At 43.7% G+C, this 25,121-nt stretch overlaps 1 protein-coding gene across 2 annotated transcripts; it reads left to right on the plus strand.

The window, feature by feature from the left end:
* The first annotated feature begins 14,442 nt into the window (after positions 1–14,442).
* On the plus strand, positions 14,443–20,097 carry LOC124042088 (neuromedin-U receptor 1-like). 2 transcript variants are annotated; one of them, XM_046360414.1, is made up of 4 exons: positions 14,443–14,763; positions 17,804–18,701; positions 19,056–19,413; positions 19,874–20,097. In XM_046360414.1, exons 2-3 carry the CDS (start codon positions 17,825–17,827, stop codon positions 19,406–19,408), a joined length of 1,230 nt encoding a protein of 409 aa, XP_046216370.1. In that variant the 5' UTR covers positions 14,443–14,763; positions 17,804–17,824; the 3' UTR covers positions 19,409–19,413; positions 19,874–20,097. The 2 variants fall into 2 exon arrangements, with proteins under 2 accessions (XP_046216370.1, XP_046216368.1); XM_046360412.1 differs by having other exon boundaries at positions 19,056–20,097.
* The last annotated feature ends 5,024 nt before the right edge of the window (positions 20,098–25,121 follow it).

Genomic DNA, 25,121 nt, shown 5'->3' on the forward strand with positions numbered 1-25,121 from the left:
GAATGTCCTTTGGGTGGTGGACCATTCTTGATACACAAGGGAAACTGTTGAGCATGAAAAACCTAGCAGCATTGCATTGACACACTCAAACCGGTTTGCCTGCCACCTACTACCATACACCGTTCAAATCACTTATCTTTTGTCTTGCCCATTCACCATCTGAATGGCACATATACACAGTCCTTGTCTCAACTGTCTCAAGTTTAAATATTTGTTTTACCTATCTCTTCTCCGTCATCTACACTGATTGAAGGGGATTTAACAAGTGACCTCAAGAAGTGATCATAGCTTTCACCTGGATTCACCTGTTCAGTGTTTTTCATGGAATGAGCAGGTATAATGTTTCGTACACTCCGTGTGAACCAGACAGAGACATTGAACAATAACTTCTGTCACTGGATAAAATATTAAGTTTACTTTAAAAAGGAAACATTTAAAGTGAGTTGCTGTGTCAACGATCCCATTTGACCAGGATGGCCATTCCAAGATGGCGTAGCAGTCGGACGTGTGTTTTGTCTTGTCCCGTCCTGTCTGGTGTAAATATAGTTTTCCTCGTTTTTTTCTGTATATATTTCGTACATATTTTAATCTCACTTTCCAACTATTGGCTGAATATACTCTCCTGCAACCCGCATCACCCAAAATGTGGTACGGATCTGCTTTTTCTATACTTTAGAACCGGAACACCCATCAGAAGCTAGCCAGCTAACTAGCTACTAGCTAGTGCTCAGTTAGCCACTGCTAGCGGTCTTCAAAGCTAACTAGGACACCAGCGCGACATCAACCCAGAGCATATCAGACTGCTTTTTCTCTACCACATCTCCGGATTCCTACCGCAAGCTCTGAACCTTTACACCGGATCATCGCAACTAGCTAGCTGCAATCCGTGTGGCTACTCCTGGCTAACGTCTCTGCCCCAAAGCAAGCACCAGTTAGCCTTGAGCTAGCCTCGAGCTAAGCCCATCTCCCGACTAGCCGAAGAGGTCCAACATTACCTCTCTTGCCAATTGGCCTGGACCCTTTACTGCCGACACGGAGCCCCGCCGATCCATCACGACTGGTCCACCGACATAATCGTCCGAGGTGGTTTCAACAGGCTTTTCCGTTGTGACATCGCCAAAGATCCATCTGCTGGCCAAGGCCCGCGAGCTTTCTGAAACGCTGTGTCTCCAGCTCACCTAGCGTACTAGAGCACCTGTAGCATACTCCTGGGCTACAATTACCCGGGCCCACGACCGGTCTGTCGATGTCACCGCATGAAGAGGAATAAACAGACTCACCCCATCACGACGTCCCTCAAAGGTTAACTCTCTAGCCCTCGCTATCTCCCTGCTTGCTAATTCGGCCTGCTAACGGCTAGCTTGTCTAGCCCGGGCCTACGAACTGTTAGCTTGATAGCACAGGCCTGCTAACCATCTGAAACCCCGCGTCCCAAACACTCTCTGAACCCATTTACTTTCTATCTCTTTTTGATTTTTATTTTGTTTATACCTTCCGGAAACCTGCCTCACCCACTGTGATACGGAATCGCTATTACTTTTAATTTTAATTTTATTTTTATGACTCACTCAAGAACCTCCAGACGCTAACCAGCTAACTAGCTACAAGCTATTTAGTCATTGTTAGTTTCTTTTTAAACCTGGATAACACTCGCCAGTCCAGCTTCCCTGCCCATCCACCGCTTCCCCCTGGACACTGATCTCTTGGCTACATAGCTGACGCACACTGGACAGTCCATTAATCACGGTACTCCATTCTGCTTGTTTGTTTTATCTGTCGGCCCAGTTGCCTAGTCAACGCCATTTTACCTGCTGTTTGTTATGCTAGCTGATTAGCCTCGCCTACTATTTTTAGCTAGCTTTCCAATTCAACACCTGTGATTACTGTACGCCTCGCTGTATGTCTCTCTCAAATGTCAATATGCCTTGTATACTGTTGTTCAGGTTAGTTATCATTGTTTTAGTTCACAATGGAGCCCCTAGATCCACTCTGCATACCCCTGTTACCTCCTTTGTCCCACCTCCCACACATGCGGTGACCTCACCCATTACAACCAGCATGTCCAGAGATACAACCTCTCTCATCATCACCCAGTGCCTGGGCTTACCTCCGCTGTACCCGCACCCCACCATACCCCTGTCTGCGCATTATGCCCTGAATATATTCTACCATGCCCAGAAACCTGCTCCTCTTATCCTCTGCCCCCAACGCTCTAGGCGACCAGTTTTGATAGCCTTTAGCCGCACCCTCATACTACTCCTTCTCTGTTCCGCGGGTGATGTGGAGGTAAACCCAGGCCCTGCATGTCCCCAGGTACCCTCAGTTGTTGACTTCTGTGATCGAAAAAGCCTTGGTTTTATGCATGTCAACATCAGAAGCCTCCTCCCTAAGTTTGTTTTACTCACTGCTTTAGCACACTCTGCTAACCCTGATGTCCTTGCCGTGTCTGAATCCTGGCTCAGGAAGTCCACCAAAAATTCAGAGATTTCCATACCCAACTATAACATCTTCCGTCAAGATAGAACTGCCAAAGGGGGCGGAGACGCAGTCTACTGCAGAGAGAGCCTGCAAAGTAATGTCATACCTTCCAGGTCCATACCCAAACAGTTCGAACTACTAATTTTGAAAATTACTCTCTCCAGAAATAAGTCTCTCACTGTTGCCACCTGCTACCGACCACCCTCAGCTCCCAGCTGTGCCCTGGACACCATTTGTGAGTTGATCGCCCCCCATCTAGCTTCAGAGTTTGTTCTGTTAGGTGACCTAAACTGGGATATGCTTAACACCCCAGCAGTCCTACAATCTAAGCTAGATGCCCTCAATCTCACTCAAATCATCAAGGAACCCACCAGGTACAACCCTAACCCTAACTCTGTAAACAAGGGCACCCTCATAGACGTCATCCTGACCAACTGGCCCTCCAAATACACCTCCACTGTCTTCAACCAGGATCTCAGCGACCTCATCCCGTCAGTTGAGGATGCCTGGTCATTCTTTAAAAGTAACTTCCTCACCATTTTAGATAAGCATGCTCCGTTCAAAAAATGCAGAACCAAGAACAGATACAGCCCTTGGTTCACTCCAGACCTGACTGCCCTCGACCAGCACAAAAACATCCTGTGGCGGACTGCAATAGCATCGAATAGCCCCCGTGATATGCAACTGTTCAGGAAAGTCAGGAACCAATACACGCAGTCAGTCAGGAAAGCTAAGGCCAGCTTCTTCAGGCAGAAGTTTGCATCCTGTAGCTCCAACTCCAAAAAGTTCTGGGACACTGAAGTCCCTGGAGAACAAGAGCACCTCCTCCCAGCTGCCCACTGCACTGAGGCTAGGTAACACGGTCTCCACCGATAAATCCATGATTATCGAAAACTTCAATAAGCACTTCTCAACGGCTGGCCATGCCTTCTGCCTGGCTACTCCAACCTCGGCCAACAGCTCTGCCCCCCCCCCCCGCAGCTCCTCGCCCAAACCTCTCCAGGTTCTCCTTTACCCAAATTCAGATAGCAGATGTTCTGAAAGAGCTGCAAAACCTGGACCCGTACAAATCAGCTGGGCTTGACAATCTGGACCCTCTATTTCTGAAACTATCTGCCGCCATTGTCGCAACCCCTATTACCAGCCTGTTCAACCTCTCTTTCATATCGTCTGAGATCCCCAAGGATTGGAAAGCTGCCGCAGTCATCCCCCTCTTCAAAGGGGGAGACACCCTGGACCCAAACATTTATAGACCTATATCCATCCTGCCCTGCCTATCTAAGGTCTTCGAAAGCCAAGTCAACAAACAGGTCACTGACCATCTCGAATCCCACCGTACCTTCTCCGCTGTGCAATCTGGTTTCCGAGCCGGTCACGGGTGCACCTCAGCTACACTCAAGGTACTAAACGATATCATAACCGCCATCGATAAAGACAGTACTGTGCAGCCGTCTACATCGACCCCGCCGAGGCTTTCGACTCTGTCAATCACCATATTTTTATCGGCAGACTCAATAGCCTCGGTTTTTCGGATGACTGCCTTGCCTGGTTCACCAATTACTTTGCAGACAGAGTTCAGTGTGTCAAATCGGAGGGCATGCTGTCCGGTCCTCTGGCAGTCTCTATGGGGGTGCCACAGGGTTCAATTCTCGGGCCGACTCTTTTCTCGGTATATATCAATGATGTTGCTCTTGCTGCGGGTGATTCCCTGATCCACCTCTACGCAGACGACACCATTCTATATACTTTTGGCCCGTCATTGGACACTGTGCTATCTAACCTCCAAACGAGCTTCAATGCCATACAGCACTCCTTCCGTGGCCTCCAACTGCTCTTAAACGCGAGTAAAACCAAATGCATGCTTTTCAACCGATCGCTGCCTGCACCCGCATGCCCGACTAGCATCACCACCCTGGATGGTTCCGACCTTGAATATGTGGACACCTATAAGTAGCTAGGTGTCTGGCTAGACTGCAAACTCTCCTTCCAGACTCACATCAAACATCTCCAATCGAAAATCAAATCAAGAGTCTGCTTTCTATTCCGCAACAAAGCCTCCTTCACTCACGCTGCCAAGCTTACCCTAGTAAAACTGACTATCCTACCGATCCTCGACTTCGGCGATGTCATCTACAAAATGGCTTCCAACACTCTACTCAGCAAACTGGATGCAGTCTATCACAGTGCCATCCGTTTTGTCACTAAAGCACCTTATACCACCCACCACTGCGACTTGTATGCTCTAGTCGGCTGGCCCTCACTACATATTCGTCGCCAGACCCACTGGTTCCAGGTCATCTACAAGTCCATGCTAGGTAAAGCTCCGCCTTATCTCAGTTCACTGGTCACGATGGCAACACCCATCCGTAGCACACGCTCCAGCAGGTGTATCTCACTGATCATCCCTAAAGCCAACACCTCATTTGGCCGCCTTTCGTTCCAGTACTCTGCTCCCTGTGACTGGAACGAACTGCAAAAATCGCTGGAGTTGGAGACTTTTATCTCCCTCACCAACTTCAAACATCAGCTATCCGAGCAGCTAACCGATCGCTGCAGCTGTACATAGTCTATTGGTAAATAGCCCACCCATTTTCACCTACCTCATCCCCATACAGTTTTTATACTGTTTTTTATTTATTTACTTTTCTGCTCTTTTGCACACCAATATCTCTACCTGTACATGACATCTGATCATTTATCACTCCAGTGTTAATCTGCAAAATTGTATTATTCTCCTACCTCTTCATGCCTTTTGCACACATTGTATATAGACTGCCCATTTTTTTTCTACTGTGTTATTGACTTGTTAATTGTTTACTCCATGTGTAACTCTGTGTTGTCTGTTCACACTGCTATGCTTTATTTTGGCCAGGTCGCAGTTGCAAATGAGAACTTGTTCTCAACTAGCCTACCTGGTTAAATAAAGGTGAAATAAATAAAATAAAAAAAAAATGATTCCTTCAAGCTATCCACAATGGAAATGTAGGGCCTGGTTCCATCTCATCAATTTGAACCTGGGTAAAGAAAGAGATGAGAATATTTTATGATCACTGAAGGAAGAGAGGGCAGAGTATTATGTCATGTGTCTGTACATGACTGGTTTCCAAAGGAAGGCAAATGTTTTGTTGCCATTATTAGTGCTGAGCGATTAGTGCTTTTTGAGGTCGGTTCTGTTTTGGTTGATTATGAATAAATATCACGGTTTTCGATTTCAAATATTTTTTTAATGCATTATGTGGGTTGAATGCTATAACACAGAATACAATTAATACAAGTCCCATGACGGTAGTGACTGCCCGTTACTGCGTATCACTTATTATCATCTGGATGGTTCGAACCCTGAACACTGATTGGCTCAAAGCCATCTACCACGGGTTTGACAAAACATTTATGTTTACTGCTCTAATTACGTAGGTAACCAGTTTATAATAGCAATAAGGCACCTCTGGGGTTTGTGGTATATGGCCAATATACCACGGCTAAGGACTGTTTTCAGGGACTCGTGCATAAGAACAGCCCTTAGCCATGGTATATTGGCCATATACCACACCCCCTCGTGTGTTATTGCTAAATTAATAATCATTTACTTCAATAAAATATTTGTTTAATTACAGTTCATCTTTATAGAGCTGCTGCGCATTCTGTCTGACAAAAATCACAATTTTAGTAGTTATTCAAAGTAAATAAGGCAAACTTTTATGACTACTGAATATCAACTATCAATCACTTAGAACATATCTATATTTTCAGGCAGGCGAAGCAGCTCCTTCCATCCTGCGTTCTCTCTTCTCTTGTGTTTTTCTGGATGTCGAGCCTGCATTTTCCATACTTGATGCATATGTGCTGCACTTTTCATCTTGCTAAAAAACTAGCTAGTTGGAGTCTACTTCCTTTTGTACCAATACATGGTAAAACAACACATGATTTAAAATATTGAACTAATGCGGTACACAGAACACACCGCAGCCCAGTGCTGCACCCCCAACATAGCCTTGCAGACTGCTCCATTGAAAAGGTATGACTTCCACCAGAACACAAAGCGAGTGATGCATCCGGTGGACAGCTCCGCACAGGCCGGGCAGGAATGGATTATGGTCATTGTAGTTAACTGCCAGGTCGCATTTGTAAATGAGAACTTGTTCTCAACTGTCCTACCTGGTTAAATAAAGGTGAAATAAAAAAATAAATTTCATCCTTCTCTAGCCTACTATTAAATACATTATGTTTTCAATGGGTTTCCGTTTCATGACAGGCCAAAGCTGCAACAGTGGGTAGAAAATATCAGGTGGATGTATTGGGAACCCACCCAACACTCAACTCTGTGCCCTACACTTTGAAGATGAGTGTTTTTGACCGTGGTGACATGGGAAGAGTCAGCTTCACTAGACTGCTGTGCCCACTATTGTGTCCTTTTCCAGATCATCTACAAAAGCGATCACAAGACCCCAGGGAAAAACAAAGAAGTAAGGTAAGTACAGAGGTAATTGGCCATGTTTATCATGCTACACATGATCAATATAATAATAATAATATAATAATATATAATAATATATGCCATTTAGCAGACGCTTTTATCCAAAGCGACTTACAGTCATGTGTGCATACATTCTACGTATGGGTGGTCCCGGGGATCGAACCCACTATCCTGGCGTTACAAGCGCCATGCTCTACCAACTGAGCTACAGAAGGACCACGGATACGCAAACAAGCGCTAGCACACACACTGTATTATACATTTTGTATGGTACATTTCTGTATTGTAGATATGTAGCGGTGTAGTAATGTTATATGATGTACTGTTTTATCTTTTGTTTTATGTGTAATGTAAGTGCCTGTAATGTGTTTGGACCCCAGGAAGAGTAGCTGCAAGGCAGCAGCTAATGGGGATCCTTAATAAATACATTTACATTTACATTTAAGTCATTTAGCAGACGCTCTTATCCAGAGCGACTTACAAATTGGTGCATTCACCTTATGACATCCAGTGGAACAGTCACTTTACAATAGTGCATCTAAATCTTAAAGGGGCGGGGGGGGGGAATACTTATCCTATCCTACAAATACACTTACTGTGCTGAGGTTGAGGATCTTGATGAGGTAGCTGATAATGATGAAGCGACATCACTGTGACACTGGGTATGCATGAGGATATTACTTTTGTGTCAGATGTATGGTTACATCACAATGATATGTCTGTGACGGTGGATGTATGTGAGGAAAATGTGGTGTCAGACTCTATCGATCGTGGTTATGCCGTTCAGGAAACCACTTGTGTTCCTGAACACAACTACAATGTGATGGAATTACCCAGAACACTGAACCGTAACTTGAGGTCAGTAGGAGACAAACTGTAAACATTTAGAAATAAGTTCAAAATTGTAGAAGGAAAAAACACATTTTCACTTTGTTACGTTTTAGATTTGTTGAATGTGCACCAAGGACGGCATCCTTCGTTCCACTGGTCTCGTTACCGCATGTTATGTTCTTAACTAACATCGTCTTTGTCTGCTGACAACCCACTCATTGTCGGTACCTTGACGCGGTGAGTGGGGTTCAAACCAAGACAGACCATTCCTTTATCATTTCTTTAAAATGCTCACATAATCACCTGTGTGTGTGTGTATGTGTCCTTTCCCTCTCCCTTCTGCAGGTGTGACTGTCACAGCTGCAACATAACTATTCAACATGACAGAGTGAGTAGTTATTGGAAATTGAGTGTGAATTGAACTACGAACTATGAATACTGCTCCAGTGTTAATGTTATTGTGTGCCACTGGATGTGCTGTGTTTTGGTAGCTTTCATTATATTCATGTGACCTGACTCGGACGCAGTGGCAGCCCTACCCACCTGGTGGCCTGTAATTGGCTGGTATCTTATCTGCAATAAGAATGGAGGCAACAGAGATAATGGCAGGACGCCTCCCAGGAGGAAGCCCTGTAAAGAGGACAAATTTTATCCATACTTCCTCATTGGCGTGACTGTCATGTAGCGTTTCTGTTCACATGCCACTTATCTGAGCTCCTCGTGTGTATTCCAGTCTCATGACACCCAAAGCAACACTGCCACCACTGCTGCACCTTCAGACAACCCTTCACTAGCTACTCACGTAAACAGGGATGACCTTTTCATATTCCTTCATTAGTGTGACCGCTAACGTTGTTAATCACATGCCATTTATCCTATTCCACTAGTGTGTTCTAGGCTGCCCGTTGTGATTTATTTAAAATTCAATGAACACTTAACCACCATGGCTACCACAGCATTCTGCAGCTATATGCCATCCTATCTGGTTTGCGTTTAGTGAGACTATCATTTATTTTTCAACAGGACAATGACCTATCACATCTCCAGTCTGTAAGGGCTATTTGGCCAAGAAGGAGAGTGATGGATTGCTGCAAGAGATGACCTGGCCTCCACAATCACCCACCTCTACCCAACTGAAATGGTTTGGGATTGGACTGCAGAGGGAAGGAAAAGAAGCCAAGAAGTGCTCAGCATATGTGGGAACTCCTTCAAGACTGTTGGAAAAACATTCTGGGTTCTGCTGGTTGAGAGAATACCAAGAGTATGCAAAGCTGTCAAGGCAAATGGTAACTACTTAAAGAATGTAAAATCTGAAATATATTTTGATTTGTTTAACACTTTTTTGATTCCATATGTGTTATTTCATAGTTGTGATGTCTTCACTATTATTCTACAATGTAGAAAATAGTTTTTTTTAATGGAAAAACCCTTGAATAAGTAGGTGTCCAAACGTTTGACTAGTACTGTAGATTAAAAAAACGACCAGCCACTCAGATTTGTTATCCGCCTCCCCCCACACAAAACAAAAAGATGAGTCTGTTTTCTAATGTTTCTAAAACAGGAAATGTATTACTAGTAAGAAGTAATGTGGTATTATTGCTTTCTGATCTTTTAATCATTGTATGTTCAATTAAATCATTTAGATGCAATAGTAAAAACAGATTAACAGTTCTACAATTGAACATCAATAATCAACAAAGTGCCTACCCTGACATAAGGAGTACATGATGTGATCATAAGTAGAAATATAGAAGTACACTAATAAATCAAGGAGAACAATTAAAGTATTTGAGTATGTTAACTAAAAGTGAATGAATAACATTTTTCGTGGGTAATCCATGCTTACTCAAGCACTATCAGTAGGTGGGACAAAAATGTTCCGCTGCAGGCTGTTACCATGGTAACTTGGGCACTTGCTTGTCTGTGATGGACTGTGTTGCCATGTTTGATTTTTTCCGGGAGAATTGGGCTACATTGAAAATGATGTCATGGGTGAAAATGTATTGGTCGCGGGTTGCGTTTTTTTGTGGTTATTTCTAAGTTGCACCGTGGCCGCTATAGCATTTCTCATAAAAGTATATATATTTGACTGTGACCTGCTGTCAGGCAGCTGTTGCTGAGTGAGTGATTGGTGGGGAGGGCCAGAGGGTTGTGTGTATGGGGGGTGATTCAGGCCATAATTTAGCCTAGTGAAGCTACTGATACCTCTCACTAAGTCAGCTAACGTCTTCCCAGCGCCATAAAATACCGGCATGAATTAACATGGACTATCAATGGAGACAAGTTTTTTAAGGCGTCAAACTGCCGAAGCGTTCGCGTCACGTTCATGTCACGTGACACGTAGTGTTCACGTTGTGTAAAGTGGCACTGACATGTCACTGTCAGTTGTAAGTTTATTATGAAAGATCTCACCATGAATGCCTTAACCGTCTACATGACATCTACATCGGCTTTCACTTTGTGTACAAGCGACACTTACGCGTCATGTGTAAGTGATGTAAGTAATGGTTTAGTTTATTCTTAAAGATCTGACCATGAACACCATTCATTATTTTGTTAAAAATATTTTCCAGAGTAATCGAATCAATTTCATTTCTCAATTTAGCTAAAATAGACATCACCTCAATACAAAAATGATTAGGCTATTTGCAGCCAGATACCATTACTGTGTAGATATGCCTATTTCTCACATCAATACAGACACAAGGGCTTCTTTGTTGGAGGTAGCCCTATTCAGAGATGAGGTAGCCTAGGTCTCTAGCGGCGCATTCAAAACAACTTGGAACTCGGCAATCTCTGACATCAGTGTATTTCAGATAACTGTGAACTCAGGGGAAAAATTTGCTTAGACTGGTTTTTTTTATTGTAATGTCGTGATAAGAACTATTCCCCCCCTGTGTCACTGGATTTAGATACATAAAAATGGTCTCCATGAGTTAATCTGACTAGGTAAAGGGCCTCATTACCCAAATCAATATGACACATATCCTGGCAGTTATACTAGACTGAACGCTACGTTCACCACTGGTCTGGTTTAACCAGGCTAAGTATAACGTATCACGACTAGAAATTCCATAAAACTTATGCAAGAACCCCCTATTAAGTCTAGAGCTTCTAAGAAATGATCCAGGCTAGAGAAGTTGCAGCCAGGAAGAGGACACGCTCCTGACTGTGATTTCACTCTGCCCAGTAGGACCATGAGTGCCTGCAAACACAAGTCTTGTTATCTCCACTCACCCTCAGTTCTGTACATAGTTACGTGTATTCAATCACTAGGTCTTAATCCTGTGCTGCAGTCGAGTCAACATTTATTTATCCAGGCAAGTTAATTCACTTATATTTACAGTGATGGCCTGGCCATTAAGTGGCTTCCGTCGGTACTTGAGACAACAGGAAAACAGGAAGAGAGAAACATAGGATAATTTCTTAGAAGCTCTAGACTTAATAGGGGGTTCTTGCATAAGTTTTATGGAATTTCTAGTCGTGATACATTTATACAGTATAAATAATATGGGAAGAGTCATATTTTTACATCCATTTTCATGTATGTGCGTCCCCTCCTGTACTCCCTGTTCACTCATGACTGCACAGCCAGGCACAACTCCAACACCATCATTAAGTTTGCTGATGACACAACAAACAGTGGTAGGCCTGATCACTGACAACAATGAGACAGTGTATAGGGAAGAGGTCAGAGACCTGACCGTGTGGTGCCAGGACAACAACCTCTCCCTCAACGTGATGAAGACAAAGGAGATGTGCACTACAGAAAAAGGAGGACCAAGCACGCCCCCATTCTCATTGACGGGGATGTAATGGAGCAGGTTGAGAGCTTCATGTTCCTTGGCGTCCACATTACCAACAAACTAACATGGTCCAAGCACATCAAGACAGTCGTAAAGAGGGCACGACAAAACCTTTTCCCCTTTAGGAGACTGAAAATATTTGGCATGGGGCCTCAAATCCTCAAAAGTTCTTACAGCTGCATCATCGAGAGCATCCTGACCAGTTGCATCACTGCCTGGTATGGCAACTGCTCGGCCTCCGACCGCAAGGCACTACAGAAGGTAATGCGTATGGCCCAGTACATTACCGAAGCCAAGCTTCCTGCCATCCAGGACCTCAATACCAGGCGGTGTCAGAGGAAGGCCCTTAAAATGGTCATAGACTCCAGCCACCCTAGTCATAGACTGTTCTCTCTACTACCACATGGGAAAACGGTACCGGAGCACCAAGTCTAGGTCCAAGAGGCTTCTAAACAGCTTATACCCCCAAACCATTAGACTCCTGAAAAGCTAATCAAATGGCTACCCAGACTATTTGCACCCCTTCGCTACTGCTACTCTCTGTTATTATCTATGCATAGCCACTTTAATAACCCTACCTGCATGTACATAATTACCTCAATATTACCTCGACACCGGTGACCCCGCACATTGACACTTCGACTCTGTACCGGTACCCCCTGTATATAGCCTCCACATTGACTCTGTACCGGTACCCCCTGTCTATAGCCTCCACATTGACTCTGTACCGGTACCCCCTGTCTATAGCCTCCACATTGACTCTGTACCGGTACCCCCTGTCTATAGCCTCCACATTGACTCTGTACCGGTACCCCTGTATATAGCCTCCACATTGACTCTGTACCGGTACCCCCTGTATAAAGCCTCCACATTGACTCTGTACCGGTACCCCCTGTATATAGCCTCCACATTGACTCTGTACCGGTACCCCTGTATATAGCCTCCACATTGACTCTGTACCGGTACCCCCTGTCTATAGCCTCCACATTGACTCTGTACCGGTACCCCCTGTCTATAGCCTCCACATTGACTCTGTACCGGTACCCCCTGTCTATAGCCTCCACATTGACTCTGTACCGGTACCTCCTGTATATAGCCTCCACATTGACTCTGTACCGGTACCCCCTGTCTATAGCCTCCACATTGACTCTGTACCGGTACCCCCTGTATATAGCCTCCACATTGACTCTGTACCGGTACCCCCTGTATAAAGCCTCCACATTGACTCTGTACCGGTACCCCTGTATATAGCCTCCACATTGACTCTGTACCGGTACCCCCTGTATATAGCCTCCACATGGACTCTGTACCGGTACCCCCTGTATACAGCCTCCACATTGACTCTGTACCGGTACCCCCTGTATATAGCCTCCACATTGACTCTGTACCGGTACCCCCTGTATATAGCCTCCACATTGACTCTGTACCGGTACCCCCTGTATATAGCCTCCACATTGACTCTGTACCGGTACCCCCTGTATATAGCCTCCACATTGACTCTGTACCGGTACCCCCTGTATAAAGCCTCCACATTGACTCTGTACCTGTACCCCCTGTATAAAGCACCACTATTGTTATTTACTGCGGATCTTTAATAATTTGTTATTCTTATCTCTTACTTTCTGGGGGGGTATTTTCTTAAAACTGCATTGTTGGTTCGGGGCTTGTAAGTAAGCATTTCACTGGAAGGTCTAGACCTGTTGTATTCGGCGCATGTGACAAATAAATGTGTTATTTGATATGAAGGAAGTTAAGAGGTAGTTTTTTAGAACCTAAGCTAACTAGCATTAGCGCAATGACTGGAAGTCTAGAGGAACAGCTCTAGCAATTGCGCTAATGCTAGTTAGCAACTTCCTTCAATCTGCATTCAAGTACATAAACATGGTATCCGAACTATCCCGTTACATTTTAAATGTGATCACCTTGACTTTATCGACATGTTACTTTTTTATATTTAACCTTTATTTAACTAGGCAAGTCAGTTAAGAACAAATTCTTATTTACAACAACGGCCAACCGGGAACAGTAGGTTTTACCTGGTCAGCTCATGGATTTGATCCAGCAACGTTTCAGTTACTGGCCAAACGCTCTAACCCAACGCTCTAACCACTACGCTACCTACCTCCCCTCCACTCTAACCACTAGGCTACCTACCTCCCCTCCACTCTAACCACTAGGCTACCTACCTCCCCTCCACTCTAACCACTAGGCCACCTGCCTCCCCTCCACTCTAACCACTAGGCCTCCTGCCTCCCCTCCACATTTTGGTACATTTTGTCCACATCACCTCAGCATACGGTGGACTGAAGTGTTTTAAACGAGTGTTTAAGTGATATTTAAAATGGAACATTGGACTTGCAGTACAGAGACAACTTTTTTCTAAGTATTTTCACGATTGATGTTTTACAGTTCACGTCTTCTTCTCTTGTTTATTTATTTGGCTGTTGTTGTATAGAAGCGGTCATTGGGTGAGTGTTTAGTCGGAACATTAGCTTTCACCCTGGACAACGTGTTGAAGAGGTAAAATAATAGAGGCCATCTTGTCAAGGTAAACTCTTTTTGTGTGTGACATCACTGCCCTTTTTACTGGGGCTGGGTTCTGTGTGTGTGTGTGTGTGTGTGTGTGTGTGTGTGTGTGTGTGTGTGTGTGTGTGTGTGTGTGTGTGTGTGTGGGGGGTAATAAAAGTTTAACCTTTTTAAATTGGTTGCCACGGTGAACAAAAGCTCTATCAAACATCACTACATCAGATGTCAATTGACACAGTCAGTGGTTCACTGCAGGTCAAGGACTCAATCTTACAAGGTGTGTGGTGCAGTTAGGAGATGTACATAGGGGATGTGACCAGAGGGAGGAGGAGGACAGAGAGCTGAGCATCATTTACTCTCCCAGAGAATATGTAGAGAGAGAGAGAGAGATTTTATTTTTGGTGCTATGCTCTCCAATTCACGAAGACAGAGGAGAGAGCAGTGCTCTTTGTCTCTTCACTCCGGCAGTTCAGGAGGTTTTAACATGGGGAACCTAACTGGTAAAGTATAGGAGGACATCATCGCTGCAAAGTTGAAATCCAAGCAGTGGAGGACAAATGACGAACATCAATGTGACCTTTTTCCCCTCCCCTTTACATACATCCGTGTCTGAAGAGAAATAAGAAGAGGACATTTAAAAAAGACAAGGTAAGTTTTCCATCTTTCCATCCATGGCACATGGAACATCCATGGAACATTTCTGCAATGACTACCATGAATGCTTATTATAAACAAATGCCCAGGTGCATTAGTGTACATTAGTGTTTCAGGCCCACTGTACTTTCCCAAATATATACAGCTATGGGTTCAACACTGTTTATAGTACCTATATCGCTAAAAGAATGTCAAAATGACCAGTATACTTTATACATTTATACAGTATAAATAATATGGGAATAGTCATATTTTTACATCCATTTTCATGTATGTATTTTAATACCTCTCATAGCTAATTATCTTGAACTTGATATGAATTTGGATGGGAGAGAGCGGGAGGGGAGAGAGCAGTAGGTTGTTGTTTTGAATTAATCATGACTTTGTCCAGGCTGTGTTTATGCAGTTGGATCCGTGGTTGGTTTGGAGCCAAATATTTTAACTGAATTGTTACTATTGTTATGATTATTATAGTTTACATTGGTTATTTGGAGTGACAAAATCCATTTGTATCTTTTAGCTTTGTTTAGAAAAATGTGTAATGATGATTTATGACAGGTTGGTCACAGATACCTTAAAAAATAAGTATGGGCTTCGCATAGAGTTGATCAGGCTGTTGATTGTGGCCTGTGGAATGTTGTCCCACTCCTCTTCAATAGCTGTACAATGTTGCTGGATATTGGCGGGTACTGGAACACGCTGTCCTACACGTTGATACAGAGCATCCTAACATGCTCAATGGGTGACATGTCTGGTGAGTATGCAGGCCATGGAAGAACTGGGATATTTTCAACTTCCAAGAATTGTGTACAGATCCTTGTGACATGGGGCTGTGCATTATCATGCTGAAACATGAGGTGATGGTGGCGGATGAAAGGCACGACAATGGGCCTCGGGATCTAGTCACAGTATCTCTGTGAATTCAAATTGCCATCGATAAAGTGTAATTGTGTTCATTGTCGTTAGCTTATGCCTGCCCATATCATAACCCCACCATGGGGTACTCTGTTCACAACATTGACATCAGCAAACCGCTCGCCCACACAACGCCATACATGTGGTCTGCAGTTGTGAGGCCGTTTGGACGTACCAAACTCTCTAAAATAATGAAGGCGGCTTATGGTTGAGGAATTAACATTACATTCTCTGGCAACTGCACTGGTGGACATTCCTGCAGTCCGTATGCCAATTGCACGCTCCCTCAAAACTTGAGACATCTGTGGCATTGTGTTGTGTGACAAATCTACACATTTTAGAATGGCCTTTTGTTGTCCCCAGCACAAGGTTCTCCTGTGTAATGATCATGCTGTTTAATCAGCTTCTTGATAAACCACACTTGTCAGGGGATGGATTATCTTGGCAAAGGAGAAATGCTCACTACTAACAGGCATTTAAACAAATTTGTACACCTTGTGGGAGAGGCTTCAGGAAGCATGGGGTGAAATCTCTTCAGATTACCCCAGAAAATGACAACTAGAATGCCAAAGGTCTGCAAGGCTGTAATTGCTGCAAATGGAGGATTATTTGATGAAAGCAAAGTTTGAAGGACTTTTTTATTTCAATTTAAAAAAATGTTTTATAACCTTGTCAACGTCTTGACAATATTTCCTCTTCATTTTGCAACTCATTTCATGTATGTTTTCATGGAAAACAAGGATGTTTGTAAGTAACCCCAAACTTTTGAACGGCAGTGTAAATTCGAGACACTCCACTTAGTAAGATATGTCAAGTTTAATTCTAGGCCACTGGGATGGAAAATGGGTCATGTATTCATTTGTGGATGTCCATCTTATCACATTTTGTATAATAAATGTTCCTCTCAATCTCTTGCAAACTAATGTACAGAACGTTACAATGATATTTTTTGTCTAATTGCAAAATCTTTAAAAGCTGGTTGTTCGACCATTGTATGCACACATGACTGTAAGTCGCTTTGGATAAAAGCGTCTGCTAAATGGCATATATTATTATTATTATATGTCAAGTTTAATATGGCATGTATTCATTTGTGGATGTCCATCACACATTTTGTATAATATGTTCCGAATTACAATTACAATGATATTTTTTTCTAATTGCAATTCGTACAATATCTTACGAATTTACAAATAAGTATGACATGTTACGAGTTCCAATTTGATGTGGCTAACGTTAGCTAGGTGACTAGGTCACTAAAGCCAACGTTAGCTAGGTGGCTAACGTTAGCTAGGCTAGGGGTTAAGGTTAGGAGTTAGTTTAAAGGGTTAGGGCTAGCTTACATGCTAAGTAGTTGCAAAGTAGCTAAAAAGTAGTAAGTAGTTGAAAAGTTGCTAATTAGCTAAAATTATGAGATTCGAACACACAACTTTAGCGTTACACGCCCACCCATCCCGACCAACCAACATCCTTTCATTTTGCCCTTAACTAACCTTCAGTCTTATATAACCATACCAAACCTAACATTTCAAACTAATTTGAATGTCCCAGGTTTACATTTACTATGTTTCGTCTAGTTTTTGAGACCAGGCTGCGTCATAACACTTTATAACACCTCATAACCATGTCATAACAGCTGTCATAGCCTGTCGTACATAACACTGTAACACTGTTTTCACACAGACGTTTTGTTGAATAAAATGTACATGTTAATGTTGTGCGATACAGCATATTGTGATATTTTATAACCTGGTTATGACACCTACATAAGTGTCAAAACCCACAAAAACCTAGCACACAAGGAAAACCATTCAATTACACCAAACTTGTAGTAGGCTTTGTTAGATAACATTTCCTGGAATTAGCATTGTAATTGCACACACACTGATATTAGACATACAGTACCTACCAATGCTCATTTGCTGATGAATGGGATGAATTCAGAAGCGAGACAAGACACCCTCATTGTGACATATGACTGACATATGAGCATGCCCGTAATAGGTCACGTCATAATCACCAACTGCCAAATGTTGTTTGTTCAGACTGCAGCTAAACTGTCACCTACACTGAACCAAGCAAAACATTCCATTCCTATTATTTCCATTCTCCCCCTCAGGTGTTGTGTCCCCATAAACCAATGGCTCAGTATAACTGTTCCTCTCTGCGTCTACCTGCCACCACTCCTGACCAGCTTGGTTGGAATGTGTCCTGGGCCCTGGGCAACGTCAGTGCTGATGACATGGAGAACATGTGCCTGAATCTGAGTCAGTACCTGGAGAAGTTGAGAGGCTTCCGGCGGTCGCCTGTTTTCCTGCCGGTTTGCATTACCTTCCTCATCATCTTCGCTGTGGGAGTGTTAGGTAACGTGCTCACCTGCGCCGTCATCGTGCGCTACAAGGTGATGCGGACGCCAACTAATTACTACCTGTTCAGTCTGGCCGTATCCGACTTATTGGTCTTAGTCCTGGGTATGCCGTTGGAACTCTACGAGATGTGGAGCAACTACCCGTTCCTGTTCGGCGCTGGTGGCTGTTACTTCAAGACCTTCCTGTTTGAGACGGTCTGCTTTGCATCCATTCTCAATGTAACGGCAATGAGCGTGGAGCGCTACATCGCCGTGTTATACCCGTTGAAAGTCAAGCACGTGGCCACGCACACCCATGCCAAGCGTGTCATCCTGATGCTGTGGGTCATGTCCATGGTGTGCGCCATGCCAAACACCAGCCTCCACGGGTTGGCCGTGTTGAGGCCTCGCTTTGGCCGCCAATACCCCGAGTCGGCCGTCTGCATGATGGTCAAGCCCATGTGGATGTACAACCTGATTATTCAAGTGACCACGGTGGTCTTCTTCCTGATGCCTATGCTCACCATCACTGTGCTGTACCTGCGCATCGGCCTGCAGCTCAGGATGGAGAGGGGCATGCAGGGGGTCGGGATCGGGCAGGGTTCTGGTCCTGCTCGCCACTGCAGGCACCAGCAGAGGGCGCGCCACAGACAAGTCACCAAGATGCTTTGTGAGTTCCTCATCCACTTTCTCTATAGTGCCTGAAGGATAGAGAGGAGATGTCCAGGAAATTACAGATTACAGACCAATCTCTCTATTGAATAGGGATTTAAAATGATTTGCTGAAGTACAACCGTTCCTAAACATGTCTGTTGTTACTTAACCATTGCTCTTGCTCTCAAAGATAAGATGTTCTGGAAATGCGACAAATTATAGTCCAATATTTATTTTGAATTGGGACTTAAAATGTGCTAAAGTACAAACCAAAAGATTAGTTCCTAAACATGTCTGTTGTCACTTAAACATTGCTCTTGCTCTCAAAGTCTGCAGATGTCTTGTCTTGTCTGTCCAACTGTCTACGCAGGCGTACTGGTGATTGTTTTTGGCATCTGCTGGGCTCCCTTCCACATTGACCGTCTCACGTGGAGCTTCATAAGCTCCTGGACTGGCCACCACCACCTGGTCTTCGAGTACGTCCACGTCGTCTCCGGGGTCTTCTTCTACCTCAGCTCGGCGGTCAACCCCATCCTCTACAACCTCATGTCCACCCGCTTCCGGGAGATGTTCCAGCAGATCACGTGTCGCTCCGGCCTCTGTGGCGGCGACGTGCGCATGCTGAACGCCCGTAGCACCCAAATGACCCTACGTAGTATCGTCTATGAGAAGCCACAACATAATGGGACCCCAGAGAGAATCACCCCAGACAGAGAGGAGTAGAATGTGTACGTAAACCCCCACGGCCAGCATGTATATGGCAATACAAGCCCTGATTAGATAGAGGGTGATGGGGTGGGGGTACCAAAACAATGTACAAACATTAACTAAGATTGGGTACCAAAATGAGAAAATGTGTAGCTGATTGAACGTGTACAGCGAGAGTTTGGATGGAAAGCAACAGAGTTGAAGTTGAGCCCTAGACTTTGGATTTTAAGTGGAATTCTCACTGGGCGATACCAAAATTAACCAGGATGAGGTACCAAAATGTAATTATTAAATCGATCACTGATTGAATGTGTAGCAGGTAGGTATTTATTGGGATGACTCATGTACTGAAGGCAGCTTTGTAGAGTATACACTAGTTGGCACAGCCACAAAGTCATGAAATCAGATTTTAAACCTAACCCTAACCACCCTGCTAACCTTATGCCTAACCCTAACATATAGCCAATTTTGACTTTGCAGCCGGCCCATCTAGTGGAAATCGCTTAGCTCTGCCTCCAGAACACGACATCTCAATAAACATCAACCAGCGACTGTGTACAGCCAGAGTGAATAGAGAGAAACATCAACCAGCGACTGTGTACAGCCAGAGTGGATAGAGAGAAACATCAACCAGCGACTGTGTACAGCCAGAGTGGATAGAGAAACATCAACCAGCGACTGTGTACAGCCAGAGTGGATAGAGAAACATCAACCAGCGACTGTGTACAGCCAGAGTGGATAGAGAGAAACATCAACCAGCGACTGTGTACAGCCAGAGTGGAGAGAGAAACATCAACCAGCGACTGTGTACAGCCAGAGTGGATAGAGAGAAACATCAACCAGCGACTGTGTACCTCCAGAGTGGATAGAGAAACATCAACCAGCGACTGTGTACCTCCAGAGTGGATAGAGAAACATCAACCAGCGACTGTGTACAGCCAGAGTGGATAGAGAAACATCAACCAGCGACTGTGTACCTCCAGAGTGGATAGAGAAACATCAACCAGCGACTGTGTACCTCCAGAGTGGATAGAGAAACATCAACCAGCGACTGTGTACCTCCAGAGTGGATAGAGAAACATCAACCAGCGACTGTGTACAGCCAGAGTGGATAGAGAAACATCAACCAGCGACTGTGTACCTCCAGAGTGGATAGAGAAACATCAACCAGCGACTGTGTACAGCCAGAGTGGATAGAGAAACATCAACCAGCGACTGTGTACCTCCAGAGTGGATAGAGAAACATCAACCAGCGACTGTGTACCTCCAGAGTGAATAGAGAAACATCAACCAGCGACTGTGTACCTCCAGAGTGAATAGAGAAACATCAACCAGCGACTGTGTACAGCCAGAGTGGATAGAGAGAAACATCAACCAGCGACTGTGTACAGCCAGAGTGGATAGAGAAACATCAACCAGCGACTGTGTACAGCCAGAGTGGATAGAGAGAAACATCAACCAGCGACTGTGTACCTCCAGAGTGAATAGAGAAACATCAACCAGCGACTGTGTACAGCCAGAGTGGATAGAGAGAAACATCAACCAGCGACTGTGTACAGCCAGAGTGGATAGAGAAACATCAACCAGCGACTGTGTACCTCCAGAGTGAATAGAGAAACATCAACCAGCGACTGTGTACAGCCAGAGTGGATAGAGAGAAACATCAACCAGCGACTGTGTACAGCCAGAGTGGATAGAGAAACATCAACCAGCGACTGTGTACAGCCAGAGTGAATAGAGAAACATCAACCAGCGACTGTGTACAGCCAGAGTGAATAGAGAAACATCAACCAGCGACTGTGTACCTCCAGAGTGAATAGAGAAACATCAACCAGCGACTGTGTACAGCCAGAGTGAATAGAGAAACATCAACCAGCGACTGTGTACCTCCAGAGTGAATAGAGAAACATCAACCAGCGACTGTGTACAGCCAGAGTGAATAGAGAAACATCAACCAGCGACTGTGTACAGCCAGAGTGAATAGAGAAACATCAACCAGCGACTGTGTACCTCCAGAGTGAATAGAGAAACATCAACCAGCGACTGTGTACAGCCAGAGTGAATAGAGAAACATCAACCAGCGACTGTGTACCTCCAGAGTGAATAGAGAGAAACATCAACCAGCGACTGTGTACAGCCAGAGTGGATAGAGAAACATCAACCAGCGACTGTGTACCTCCAGAGTGGATAGAGAAACATCAACCAGCGACTGTGTACAGCCAGAGTGGATAGAGAAACATCAACCAGCGACTGTGTACCTCCAGAGTGGATAGAGAAACATCAACCAGCGACTGTGTACCTCCAGAGTGAATAGAGAGAAACATCAACCAGCGACTGTGTACCTCCAGAGTGGATAGAGAAACATCAACCAGCGACTGTGTACCTCCAGAGTGAATAGAGAGAAACATCAACCAGCGACTGTGTACAGCCAGAGTGAATAGAGAGAAACATCAACCAGCGACTGTGTACAGCCAGAGTGAATAGAGAAACATCAACCAGCGACTGTGTACCTCCAGAGTGGATAGAGAGAAACATCAACCAGCGACTGTGTACCTCCAGAGTGAATAGAGAGAAACATCAACCAGCGACTGTGTACAGCCAGAGTGGATAGAGAAACATCAACCAGCGACTGTGTACCTCCAGAGTGGATAGAGAAACATCAACCAGCGACTGTGTACAGCCAGAGTGGATAGAGAAACATCAACCAGCGACTGTGTACCTCCAGAGTGGATAGAGAAACATCAACCAGCGACTGTGTACAGCCAGAGTGAATAGAGAAACATCAACCAGCGACTGTGTACCTCCAGAGTGAATAGAGAGAAAGTAATAAAGTTTAGTCCTTCGACTTTGAATTTAAATGGTTTTCCCACACACATACAGTTAGTTATATGTGGGATATTCAAATGTTTATTCTGTGCAGATGAACGTGTTCTTCAACCGGATATTAATATTCAGATTGAACACGTTATTTATAGAAGCTTATTTTGAAAAAGAAACGATACCCAGCTTTGTAAAATATCTTATTAATATAATACTGATCTTATTCTGTTCATATGTTTCAGGAGACACGATTAAATTGTAACAGTCTTCTTCCATGCGTTATTGTACTCGGTACACTATCAAAATCCCACTCACTATGAATGTATATCACAGGCAATATTGAAAGTATATGGGAGATAGAAATGTCATGACACAGACTTGGAAAATGTGATGTAAGTATGACGTCCTTAAAGAAATGGAAATGGGGCAGGATTTCCATCAGCAGTAAGTAGATACGTATGCCAAACAAATGCCGTGTGCCTTTCTAGTAATGCTCCACAATGCACAGTATTGCTTCAAGTGCTTTCTGAAAATTGTTTTATTCCTGTGTAAACTGATTTCAAATTAATATAATACGTACATTTCCATTGCTAAACAGAAGTTCCATCATACAGTATTTAGTCATTACTTGCATGCTCCCATAACGTCTCAAATGTTTTTGAATGGTCTCGATTATGAAAATATATAGTTCTAGATGATATATTAGAAGTAACCTGTCATGTTGTCATGTGGGTTCAGAAAGGACTTGATTTTTTTTAGTAGAATACAAATTCATGTGTTATGTTGCTTTTAAGTAGCCTACTGTAAAATCTGAACATTATTTGAAAAATGAAAAATCGGTTTAAATTGCAACAGTATAATTGACATTTTATAGAAAAATTGTGGGGATATTATAAAGCCAAATAGGAACACATTTCTTCAAGACAAATAAGACTTCTCTTGAGCTTTCTCTGTGTGCCATTGAGAATATTTCATTTAATATAGGAATAGCTAATTATATTCACAATCTCTCTGTTTGAATGACAGCTCTGAGTGAACAGTGCAGCATGAATCTCACACACTTCCCCATTATTACATTTGACCCGGATCCATCCGGATAATGAGCTAGTGACGGCTCTGCTGACTTTCTACTCTCCTAATCAAACTTCTTTATTCGCTTTCTAGCTAACGACAATCGTAGCATCTCAGATTCACAGTCCAACTGGTTGAATGACCGAGGACACAATATAAAATGTCCCAAAGTTCCCGGGATTGTGACTTTTTACCCTGAGCCATCTGGGGTAATGACTCCACTGACTGCCTCGTCTGGCTTCACTGTGCTCTGGGGCAGAATACTTACCACTCAGACGTGTGTGTGGAGCGAACTTCAGAAATCCACACAGTCCCTGGGGAATTACAATAGGAGTCCAGTGCAAGTTACGGATAATGATGAAAATGTGCGTCTGGCACAAGTTGAGGTGACCTAGGAATTTAATAACAAATATAACAATGAAGCCAAAACCAATAGCATTGAAACACAGTGCAGGTGTAGCTGTGGAAGTCTGCTAGTTTTTGTCTGGCGATAGCGTGCTCCGTCAGTGGTTTGACAAGGAGAAGTGTAACCTGGTTAAGAAAATTATCACAATCTATTAGTAGTTTATCATAATTATTATAGTCATGTGATGTGCATGGAGATACCATGATTAATTAGATTTATTTGATAATAATTTTAACCTTTATTTTCCCAGGTAAGTTGAAAACAAACTCTCATGGACAATGATGACCTCACAGACAGCAGCAAGAACAAAAACACATCGATGAAGTAAAACTGTAGAACAGCACTAAAGTATAGTCTGTGTACTACACATTGTTAAGAGTTCAGGAAATTGGAAATGTAAGTGCCAGAGCCGATATTCTCTCCATCTCTGTCATCAACTGGCTGAAGTTGCTCATCTTAATGACTGCACACACTGAACGCCAGTTGTATTGATTGACAGGTACCAACTCCAGAAGGTTTTAAGCTGAAAGTTAAAGCTGTCCTGTCTACGAGACTCATGGGCCAGAGGCAATACCATCACAGTGAGATAGCAATAACCAATCACACAATGAACTGGCTAAAGTTAATCACTTTCAGCTAAAGGTGGTTGGCTGAACATCACTGTTATGAATTTACTTCTAACCCCAGAAGCTGTAACCTCCTTTATCACTTAAGGCCTGTTTACAAAATGCATTAGTACACTCTCTGGAGAGTCCGAACATCGGAGTGTAAATAAGAAAATAAGAAAATAATACCTAATATTCTCCCTATAAGAGTATCTCGTTCATATATTTAAGCATGCTTATTTTAGACATTGCGGAGGCAAACTTTAGGATTCACCAGGGCACCATCAAGATTCTGCTGTCATTGTACGGTCTATAAACTTACACTCATCAAAACTTCTGTGGTGAGGAAAGAATTTGCTCAGTGCCAAAAGAGAGAACTTTCTTCAAATTCGATTTTTATCTTCAAATCGCTATACATGGAAGGGTTCTTCTAAGCCTGGTGAAAACCAGAGATCTTTGAATCAGACTTTTACAATCAACTTGCTTGGTGCCCACAAGAAAGAGCCATCAGCTACCCTCTCACACTACTGAGCTGTGCCCAACTGTATTGTGTGGCCTGGTCAGACATCCAGCATACTTGCTGAAACAATGCTGGAGAAGACAACATGAAAGGAAAACATCAGAGCCTCTGCACTGTACAGTAGAGTTTGTAAAAGGGGGTGAGACGGGTATAAGAGAGGAGCTGGGATGAAGCTTCTCTGTTTACATTATTAGTGCCAACAGGGCTATTCTCGGCCCCGGATGGCTGGAAAAACCCATTTATAAAACATTCTACCAGAACCCTCTGCACTCTATGAAATAAACAGCACCTCAAAGAATTTTAAAG

Source organism: Oncorhynchus gorbuscha, linkage group LG08 (genome assembly GCF_021184085.1).
Source record: "Oncorhynchus gorbuscha isolate QuinsamMale2020 ecotype Even-year linkage group LG08, OgorEven_v1.0, whole genome shotgun sequence".
Lineage (NCBI taxonomy): Eukaryota > Metazoa > Chordata > Actinopteri > Salmoniformes > Salmonidae > Oncorhynchus > Oncorhynchus gorbuscha.

What these genes read in the sequence shown, in the direction of transcription:
- LOC124042088 (XM_046360412.1), top strand. Translation starts at nt 17,825, where the DNA reads ATGGCTCAGTATAACTGTTCCTCTCTGCGTCTACCTGCCACCACTCCT. An exon ending in ACAAGTCACCAAGATGCTTT is followed by an intron (nt 18,702 to 19,055) that starts GTGAGTTCCTCA and finishes CTGTCTACGCAG; the next exon opens with GCGTACTGGTGATTGTTTTT.